This window comes from Bicyclus anynana, chromosome 1 (genome assembly GCF_947172395.1).
Source record: "Bicyclus anynana chromosome 1, ilBicAnyn1.1, whole genome shotgun sequence".
Taxonomy (NCBI): Eukaryota; Metazoa; Arthropoda; class Insecta; order Lepidoptera; family Nymphalidae; genus Bicyclus; species Bicyclus anynana.
The window spans coordinates 3146982-3158685 of NC_069083.1; the positions used below are offsets into that span (position 1 = coordinate 3146982).

The 11704-nt window shown below is 33.5% G+C and overlaps 1 protein-coding gene across 1 annotated transcript in view; it reads right to left on the bottom strand.

Moving 5' to 3' along the window:
* Positions 1-3564: 3564 nt before the first annotated feature.
* Positions 3565-11704, bottom strand: part of LOC112055169 (ras-related protein Rab-32) — a gene marked incomplete in the record, with an annotated part of 10449 nt that continues 2309 nt past the window's right edge. Inside the window, 2 exon segments of the mRNA XM_052882875.1 lie at positions 3565-6135; positions 10631-10774. Coding sequence (XP_052738835.1) covers positions 6010-6135; positions 10631-10774 — 270 coding nt within the window.

Below are 11704 nucleotides of genomic sequence, written 5' to 3' on the forward strand. Positions count from 1 at the left end.
TGGACACTTTATTCTTGGACTTCTATTGTCATATTTAAATTATTTCTTGGTTTTCTTCAATTTTTGAGAAAGGTGTTGTGTTCTCTGCTGAATATGAAGAAACTATATGTCTTTTTGGAAATAAAGATTTATTTGGAACAAGTAACTTCAAAATGTGGAAGCCGGTTTTAAAAACGGTAACCTACTGGATGTCGAATATTAAACCAAAAACGAAAGTCCAAAATGACACCAGCATAACTTCGAAAGTTAAAAGGAAAGTTGAAGGTTCTTTAAATATACATTACTGTATTAACTAAAGTTAAAAATAAATAAAATCCATCTTCTGTTGACGTTTCCGTATTTTATTTTTGGTTTCTAGTATTTTACCTCACATATTATGTTTTAAAATTTTTGTCGAGCTTTTATTAAATATCACCCTTTTTTAACGATTCTACTGAGTCGCACTGTTGCAGGCGGAAGGTTATATTATATTCATAATCATCATCATCACTATCAACTCATATTCGAGCATGAGTCTCCTCTCGGAATGAGAGGGGTTAGGCCAATAGTCCACCACGCTGGCCCAATACGGATTGGCAGACTTCACACACGTAGAGAATTAAGAAAATTCTCAGTTATGCAGGTTTCCTCACGATGTTATTCCTTCACCATTTGAGACACATGATATTTAATTTACACACACAACTGAAAAGTTGGAGGTGCATGTACCGGATCGGATTCAAACTTCTTATTAATCCAAACCTAATGTTAATTATAATGACCGGGAGTGACAATGTGCACTGTGAGGCACGGAAGCGAAACACTACAAACTTCCTAATTTAAAATGACGGCCTCCGTGGCGCAGTGGTATGCGCGATGGATTTACAAGACGCAGGTCCTGGGTTCGATCCCCGGCTGGGTCGATTGAGGTTTTCTTAATTGGTCCAGGTCTGGCTGGTGGGCAGCCCGCTTCCATCTTAGATTCCATTATCACTTACCATCACGTGAAATTGTAAGGGCTAACTTGTAAAGAATAAAAAAAAAACAAAAAAATCCTGGCTAAAGTTTTTTTACTAAAAATATTAAAAGAAATTTAAAGCTCGCAGTGTTTTAAAACTAGAATTAGGACTCGAACTCGAACAAAATTACTTCCGAGATTAACAAAGCCTATAGAATTACCAATGGACCACAAAGGCAGTCGCTCCCACATTACTGGAAAGTTTTTGAGACTATATTTTCGCGGAAAAGTAATAAATAGTTTATTATAATCTTAGAGATATTTGCAGCTGCCAATACTTAACATTGTAGTCATTCCAATATTATTCGGCCCTAAGTCCATCGGCTTTAGAAGTGTGTGCTGAGTAGGTATTTGTGGAAAAAATATGGTTTCCTTTTGCCTTAGATATTTGCCGCTATTAATAGATCCAAAAGTATTGTCGATCGGTTTCTTCAACGCATACCTACATAAACATTAATAAAGTAGATCTTAGTAAAAATACCAGATAAAGAAAATATTTTGTTGGATGTCATTTTATATGGATTCCATGGGTTATTTATTGTTATCTTTGGAATATTTGTCTGGTACAAATACTCGAATTAGCCTCTAAATTTACTAGTAGCTGATTGTGAAACAGCAGGTCTGGGCATTTTTTTTGACTTTTGTGACGCCAAGCAGCATTGCCGTACTCTGATTTGAAGGTTAAGCCGCATTTATATTTGTCTGACGTGACGCGTCGTGACACATAAGAACAGAATCGGTATCATACATTTTGCAACACATCAGAAGCCATCACGACATGTAACAACACATAAGTGTAAACGTTGCCATATAAAATGTATGATACCGATTATGTTCTGATGCGTCACGACACGACACGTCAGATAAATATAAATCCGGCTTTATGATTATCTGTCCTACTGCGGGCACGTAAGGCTTAAGAGTGTGCAATATGTAATTTGGTGGTTACAAATGGTTCTGGATCTCAGATTCTGGAAAAGTTAGGAGCCTGATTGAATTGTGTATTTTGTATAGCCTTATGACTACACAAAATACACAATTTGTAAAACTTTTCTCGATAGTTTATTTTTTTGAAAAATACATGTTTTGCTCACATTTTGCTTTCAATCTCAGGAAAAGCAAACTTTATTTTCTTAAATTTATGTTTTGTATAGAAAATTAGGTATATATCTTGAACATGGCCATTTTGTTTTTTTCGTTATGTTGTTTAATTTACTTGCAATTAGGTAAAAATGGTTATGGCGCTCATGTCATAAAATTTGCGTCGCGCGTCAATCGCTCCGTGCTTTTCAGTCACGTGAAAGTCATAATTCGGCGTCTCGCTTGCGCTTCGAATTTTATCCATATCGTACCGACGTGCTGCGCGCTCTTAACCTCATACCTTGTATCTTATACCATACCTTATACCTAAGGTTGGCAGGCACTGGGTACCCCATCGCATGGACGTGTGCCTTGTATGTCTTGCGAATGTTAGTCTGTTTACACTAAATCATTGGTAAGTCATTTGTTTCTTCCTTCAGCTAATATCACTTATCTACACTAATACTAGTGGTCCCGGTTAAGCTTCGCTTTGACTCAGCCCCTACTCCTGTCCTAATCTACTACTACCCTACCCTACCTCTACCCTACCCCAACCCTACCACTACCCTACACTAACGTCAATCAATTGTTTTGCGGACGCCCGCGACTTCATCCGCGTGGAATTCACTTTTTAACCGACTTTCAAAAAGGAGGAGGTTCTACGTTCAGCTGAATGTATGTTTTTTTCACTAATCCCGCCGGAACCATGGATTTTCTGGGAAGAAAATTAGCCTATGTATTGTTATTTTGTATTTTATTAATCCAGGATACTATCTATCTTCTTTTTAAATTTCAGCCAAATCGGTTAAGTATTTGCGACGTTAAAGAGTAACAAACATCGATACAAACTATCGCGTTTATTAAGTATTATATATTAAGTAGGATTTTAAGCAATTCAACACTATAACAAACACTAACTATTAGTGAAAAACGCATAAAAATCCGTTTAGTAGTCCTTGTTTTTCACCAAAGCAATTACTTGCGTCAATTATTAAATGATGATCTCAATGGTTTCTGATTTCAAACAATATCAAAAAAAAAAATTAACAAAAAATATCATAAAAATCGGGGCTGTTGATAAAACTATACAGATATGTAGTTAGAGATAGTAGAGTCGTGATAGCCCAGTGGATATGACCTCTGCCTCCGATTGCGGAGGGTGTGGGTTCGAATCCGGTACGGGGCATGCACCTCCAACTTTTCAGTTGTGTGCATTTTAAGAAGTTAAATATCACGTGTCTCAAACGGTGAAGGAAAATATCGTGAGGAAACCTGCATACCAGAGAATTTCTTAATTATCTGCGTGTGTGAAGTCTGCAAATTCGCATTGGGCCAGCGTGGTGGACTATTGGCCTAACCCCTCTCATTCTGAGAGGAGACTCGAGCTCAGCAGTGAGCCTTATATGGGTTGATAACGTACGTAGATATGTAGTATATTGTTCCATCTTACAATACAGTCAGGTAAACAACAAATAAATAAAACATCATTACCATTTCAAAACATTTTATTATTATTATTATAAAGTAACATCACGCGCTCTCACACAATAAGTAATACTTATTCCAATAACATAACTCGAATAATATACACGATGTCCACAATAAATGTATATTGTATATTGTATATTGTATATATTTTATATAATTATACATTTAAGCAATACACACCGATGCCAGCGGCTTAACAAATCACATAAAACAATGTTGGCCGCGACCGCCTAGCTCCAGTGTGTATTATCCATTATATAACATTAGGATCCATCCGAAAATGGCACTTAACACTTTCAGAATAAAGTTTACAATTCAACAGTAACCCTCAAGATAAATAAACGAATTTGAAAAATGAGGGAGAATAATAAAATTTTCTGAAATAAGAAAATAATAATAGTTGAATTTTTTTAATTAACTTCTTAGAGAGTCGATATACATTTCCTGTTAATTCGATATAAAGAGGCACTTTGTTATTATTTTCATATGATGTCCAATAAACATTTACCTACTATTTTATTGGGTAAGTAGTAATGCAATTTAATTATACTCGTATCATTTAGATAAAATATATTCAGGCCACTTTTTAATAGAAATTCTTATCGAAGTTGAGAAAGTTTCTCGGTAAACACCAATATTGTCAATTTACACACACAGTACTAGTCATTAATCGATACAAATTTATCATCGATTGAACTACATTTATATTACAAATGTCTGATCGGATTGTCATGCACAAACATGTAGAAATCCTAATATTTCTCAATATAAACTAAACCCAACTCGCCATCCCTACAATTTACAAGTAAAATTGACAACACTTTTAGGCTAGTGACACACTTTACTTGTGTAACAATGAACACACGTAAAGTGTGTTCTTGTGTAGTGTGTTAAAAATGTTACATGTATTGTGTGTGTAACATCAGATTTTATGTATTTTTTTAATCTTCGCACATATTCTGAAAATACCTATTATGAAAAATTATTGTTCAGTATATAAAGCTTCCTGTTATTGTTTAGTATATAAAGAATACTAAAATATTATGACCATAGTTTTTAAAAGTCTCGTTAAGTCCTTAATGATATACATTTTAAGGACTATAATTTCATGTCCCCAAAATAAAATAAGATTTGGATAATATAAATATAAGAATTAGTGTACAATATAACAAAATTTTTCAATTGTTAAATAGTTTTAAAGAAACAAAGACTTTTCAACAAAGAATAGGAGAAAACACGTATTTCATAATTTCATTAAAAGTGTACCTTTAATAAATAGTAATATAAATTTTATAATTTTTAAGTTATTACAAACTTTAAGGCAACGTTGTATTGGCTTGGTCCTTTTTAACCATTAGTAACAAGCAGTAGATATTATTTTACCTGGCAATATTTATTATAATTACAAATATGTATATCATCATAGCAAACTAAACATAGTTTGGTCAAAACGACCAGCTGTGCCGTCCCGGTCTGCGGCCAATTGTTCGGCGGATTTCTTCAATTAATATGGTCGCTGTGGCCACTAGTCGTGATCGTGGCCGCTTAGTGCGCTAAGTCCTTTAGGTACAGTTGGATGCAAACTTTATGGCGTCTGGGAAATTAGATTCAGGTGTCGCTACGTGCAGGTCATAAAGTCAAGACGCGTGAGGCGGCTGTAGGAGAGAGGCGCGCTTACAGTACTGCCGCCGCGCCCCTACGTAAACACGATGTTACGAAAGGTCATAAAGTTTGCATCGTACTGTACCATATATATTTTAGGTACTAAAAAATATACTACTTAACTTTGTTCATTCGTTCGTTGCGACCTCGAGTTTGTTCTTTATACAACAAGCTAAAATAAGTACGATCTTTGGATTTGGCTACGCGAAAATTTAAATGAGAATTTCTGAAACTTGAATTGCGACCGTGAAAGTATATCATCATATCCAAAGGATCGAAAATAATGATTATGATAACTTGTAGTTAACATAATCATTATTTTCGATTCATACTTAAGCCAGGTTTACATAACGACATTCTTAATTAAAACAGCAATCTAATAATTGACTTTCCGCTCTTTAATGCATTACAATATAGAGGATAGAGTTTAGGAGATTGATATTATATACTTAGATGATATTAAATAATTGTATTCATTCGAAATTTTAATTTATAAAATATATCCAAAAGATTTTCATAAAAAGCAGGAACTCTCCATTCTACGTGTTAGATATGTAGTAAACATATATTTTAAGTTTTACTTAAGATTTACTAATTTACATTATTTATTTTCAGATTAAATCTATTAGTAGATAACAATTGTCTTGATCAAATATCGGTTGGTCATGATACAAAATATGTCCATTACAAGCCTCAGTAAACACAGCGAACATGAAAAACGTTACAGCGCCATGTAAGCCTACGTTTACATCATAATCAACCTCTATACACGCACCATTCGGTCAGCAAGCGCAAAACTTGCCCGTACTCGGCTCTCGATTGTTCTCACCGTTAGCAATCTTGTGGTCAAGCGCGAACTTCTCGCCGTCCTTGTCGTTGCTGTGTAGTAATTTGTCATTTAAAAGAATCTGAAATAAAGAATACAGTATGTATTGAACAGCTCACATGTTGTGGTTCAAACTCTAGCTCGAATTTTGGTCAATTCCAAAATAATTTTATTTTCAATTTATGTAATCAATCACAAATCTCGATAGCAAATAAACTCAAACACAAGCATAGTTATACTGTGTTAAATAAAAAATCCATTTTGTAGATAGTTATTTTTAAAAAAATCGAGTTATAATAATAACATGTAGATATTATGATTAAAAACGTTCCTCCTCAGTTTTGTATGTCAGTCCTAAACTAGTCAAACAGAGTCAACACAAATTGCATTCAAAAAATTATTAATTTACTGGCATGAATGTAATTAAGATGAAACAGGTTCTTTTACAAGAGGTTAAGGGCTTAATTGACCACATTCATCTTCCAAATAATATTACGAGTATGTTAATTTGTCAAAAGCACCCATTTGATTATCTCACAGTTTATGTATTACACTAAAGGTTGACATATGGTTTTAATTAAAATTATTTATTAGAAGTAACAAAATGTAAATTAAGTTGTAAGATTTCACAGAATTCATAACCATAGGCCTTACAAATCTTACAAAAATGCAGGTCTTACAGCTACTTCAGTGTGAATTATAATAATACAACATTTTCTCGTAGATTTTTTTATAGTTTTTTTTATTTTTTTAGTAGTTATTCCTAAATATATAAAGCAACAGCTATTTTTTTTAATAAATATGGTCGGGTTTATTCTTAAAAATAGATTGTGTTAGTTAATGTTGAATTCCGATATCGTATTTTGTTTTTTTTTATTTTATGTTTACAATATGCGATATACATCACAGGCAGGTAGGCAGTGGTAACATCCGTATTTATACAATTACAAAGTAAATCTAAAAAAAAATAAACAAAATGGCGTTAAAAACAAAATTGTAGAAGATTATCTTAAATTTTAATAGTCAAAAAAAAACTACAATAGCTTAATAATACTCATGTGCAGGAAAATGCACACTATGCTAAGCGTGCTTCGGAAAACCTTATAGAAAAGAGCTTTAGTAAAGCTAAAAGTATAAACTGTTACCTTCTTGGATTGCACAAACAGTAAAATAATTGAATTAAAATTTTGTTATTTTTCGCTCTGTGTAAACCTTGCTTTACAATATAACATTAGATAGGGTTGTCACTTCTGGATACATTTGCAAGAATTCAAATGTACTTGTAAAATATTATAATATGTTCGAACAATGGTAAATAACATTGAAACATAAGTAATATAGTATTTTGATTGCAAAAATAGCGTTAAATGATAAATTACACTGTATAAAGTACACTAGCTTTGTTGGAGTAGTTTACTTGAAGGAAACATATGTATATTGTTTTATTTTTTAGTTAAGTACATCCATAGACGTAGGGTGATATGTATGAGTTAACCAGACCATCCCCGTTCCCGTAGGAAAACGGGGATAAAATATAACCTATAGGACTCGGGGATAGTGTGTCTTCACAACATTGAAAGAATTTTTCAAATCGGTTCAGTAGTTCCAGAGCCTTTACAAAACATACAAACAAACAATCAAATAACTTTATAATATTAGTACAGACTAGCGGACGCCCGCGGCTTCGTCTGCGTGAAAGTCGATGTAAACTACTTTCAACTACCCCTACCCTACCCTACCCCTACTCTACCATAACCCTACCCTACCCATACCCTACCCCTACTCCTACCCCAACCTACCCCTACACTACCCATTAAAGCTGCACACGCGACGGAAGTTTGAAAATTGGAGTAACTTCTCCCGTTTTCCCAACATTTTCCTTCACTGCTCTTCTCCCATTGATCGTAGCGTGATGAAAAGTATACTATAACCTGCCCAGGAGTATGAAGAACAATCGTACCAAGTTTCGTTAAAATCCGTCGAGTAATTTTTGTTTGTATAAAGAACATACAGACAGACAGACAGACAAAAAATTTACTGTTTGCATTATTGCTATCAGTATCGATCACTAATCACCCACTGATAGTTATTTTGGAAATGTATTTCATGTACAGAATTGACCTTTCTACAGATTTATTATAAGTATAGATAATATTAGTATGGATTCAGCCGTAAGCTTACGCTCAATATAACCAAACCTTTACAAATGGCATTTCTTGTAATATCACTGTCATAAAACCAACAGTTTTATACCACCAGGATGCTATTGTCTTTAATAAAATAATCCACTTCTAGGTTTGATGCGCGTCCATTATGATACCTACCTAACTTAATAGCTTGCTTTGTAAATGTCAAACTAAAAATATTTTTGCTTGGCGGAACTGAGTCGTCTATAATAAATATAATAATTTGAGTCAAGCAAAATGCATTAAAACTGATAATTTATAATGTATTTTAATAATAATGTAATGTATTAAACTACTTTAATAAAAAAATACTTTAGTGTCAGGCACACTAAAGTATTTTTTTATTAAAGTAGTTACTGTGCCCCACATTTTCATCCGCGTGGATTATTTTACCATATTACATTTTTTTTTATCTGTGCCAAACATCCGATGACGGCCGCGTGGCGCAGTGGGTAGTGACCCTGCTTTCTGCATCCACGGCCGTGGGTTCGATTCCCACCACTGGATAATATTTGTGTGATGAGGGTGTTTTCCAGTGGCTGTGTGTATTTATACAATATATAAGTATTTATATGTAGTATATAATTGTATATTAATATTATAATATCAACTATCTTAGCACCCATAACACAAGCTACTCTGTATGCTTACTTTGGGGCTAGATAGTGATGTGTATTGTTTAAGTATATTTATTATTATTATTTTATTTATTTATCCATAAAATATTCGGATATCATTCAATATTCGAACGCGACTTCTTTTGCGACCACGTGAAATTTAGTTATTTAAAAATCCCGCAGTACCACGAATAATTCCGGAATAACAATCTGTGTGTGTTTGTGTGTTAAAGTACCTGCAGTCATTATACCTACATTGCGTATTTCTGACAAATCCATTCAGTACTTTTTGCTTTTATAATATGAATAGGTTATGAAGCATTTACTGCGCATTTTACTTTTTTTTCGGTGAAACCTTTAGCATAGTATTAGGAACCATAAGTAAGTGAAATTGTTCTTAAGCGTTACCAAAAGAGACCTTCCTTTTTTAGTTCTGTTTTGGTATATATTTTTTTTAATATTTCACTTTTAATTTCACACACAAAGGCACCTATCAAAATTTTTGTACCTTACTATTGTAACCAAACCAAAATAACGCATTGCCACTACAATACAATGTATGTGAATAGTAGCAATAGGTACGATAGATAAAAATCTAATAACAATTCATATAGAACAATGTTTCAGACCAATGTAAATCTCTTATACTTAAGTATAAAAAGATAAGCAATAATGTCATACCTATCTACACACCAGATTGCGTAATAGTATAAATTAACACAAATAATAAGATAAACTAATTGCTAAAATAATATTATGCGACGTAAATTGGCCGTGGGAACTTACAGATTATTATATAAAACCTGTTTACTTGCCAAAATTTTATTTAAACATCTCTTTCTTATGACTCTGTTAACGATTTAGCATATATATGTACACGTATATTTGTTAAGTTTTCTAATAGATATATTTTGAGAAGAGAAAATTCTAGACGTAGAAGATAATATTAAATTCCACAGAACAAAACAACTTAAACAAAAAATAAAAACTATAACCCGACTATGTAAACACACTTGTTTACATATTCACATTTTAGACCACTGTCTAAAAAGGACGAAATAAGAAAATATTTCAGATAGAAATCCAGAAATGCATAGGTACTAAAATGATCATGATACATGGGGATACATGGGGGATGCATACTCTGGGGATTCATTACGTACCTCTATTAGAAGAGAAATTTCGCAATTTGTTCCTATAGTACGTATAGAGCCTCAATAGCTCAACGGAAGAGCGGTCGGACTCACCACCGAGGGGTGGGGGTTCGATCCCCGCCCCGTTGGTCTATTGTCGTACCCACTCCTTAGCACAGTCTTTCCCGACTAGTTGGAAGGGAATGGGAATATTGGTCATATTTAAAAATATGGCAAATATCTTTTTAAAAAAAAAATGATTGAATGAATGAAAATTTAATGGAGGTGTTCCTTGCATAATCACAGTAGGTCTAGTAAATCACTCAAACTATCCTTGACATTGCGATAAGATAATTTAATTAAGACAATAATTGCCAGAGCGATGGCGAGCAGAGAAATCGCTCTAGCAGTGGTCGTAAAGAGCTTTAAAAATTGCTGGAATTTTAACAGGTTCATTCAAAGTGTCTGAGAAGAAAGAGGCCCTGAATCATATTTTTTTCTGCCCAGTGCTTCTTGAGTAAGTTATATTTTTCGTTATTAAGATATTAACCGACAGGCTGCAGATAGATCTGTTAAAATATGTATATATATATATTTTAACAGATCTATCTGCATATATATATGGTTTGTATTATCCTTACCTTATTAACTAAAGATCGTGCTGCCTCTTCAATGTTAATGTTCTCTTTAGCAGAGGTTTCGAACCAGCCGGCGAAGCCCTTCTCCCGACAGTATTCGTCCATCTTTGCAGGAGAATTTACTATCCCCTCTTTCTGCTGGTCACACTGTTGGACAAAAGTTTCATTTAAAATAAATATTTTAGGAAAAGAGAAAATCAAGAGAGTGGTGAAATCGACAAATCAGTTCCTTTAGTTGTCGCATTGAGACAGCTATGTTAAACCAGACGTTTTTTTTACTCTTGCTTAATTAATAGTTATACCACTTAACAGCCACAATGTCCTAGAAATTGCGTGGTACATCAACTCGTTTCGACGCTCGGAAAATTTTGTTACCTGGTAACCCAGTTAGCTACCAGAATCAAGAATGTTCGTAAATAAAAAAGTTGAGCGTCTCATCAAGATGAAGCTGTTTAGGGAAAATTAACTTGATTGTAATCAATTGTAAAAATGTTCCACGGATCCTGGGCTAAAAACTTAGTTTGACAAGAAAATAATTTGAGAGTAGGAAGTTTAATCTTTATGGATCGGATCAAGTGTTCTTAAACAGAGCGGACGTCTTGATTCATTGAAAGTTCGCTATTTTCGCCACATGGAGGTGTCGATAATTGTGCGGGTTTACAGTAAAATCGCCATAACTAATACCCATGTTTATAAATTATTATTTGTTAAAATGCGTATGAAAACATATCTATAATAAACAAGAAATTTGCATATTTATCAAAACATATTTAGACCTATCTTTGAATTTTATCACCTTTCAGCCTAAAACTTTTAATTACAAAAATCACATTGTCATTACGATACTTTTCATCACAACGGTCATTATCACAATCTAACTATATATATTTTCGCTTAATTAGATGAGAAAACTGAAACTAAACTATTAAATTACAGTATGGATCATTTAGACTTAATAATTCCTCAGGGGACTTGACATTTCAAAAGTGCTTGTAAGCGTACTTGAAATCAATGAACTTTGTCTTTGAGGGCTTCAAATGCGTGAGGTCTAGTGACAATGATAGTGTAGTAGCGTTT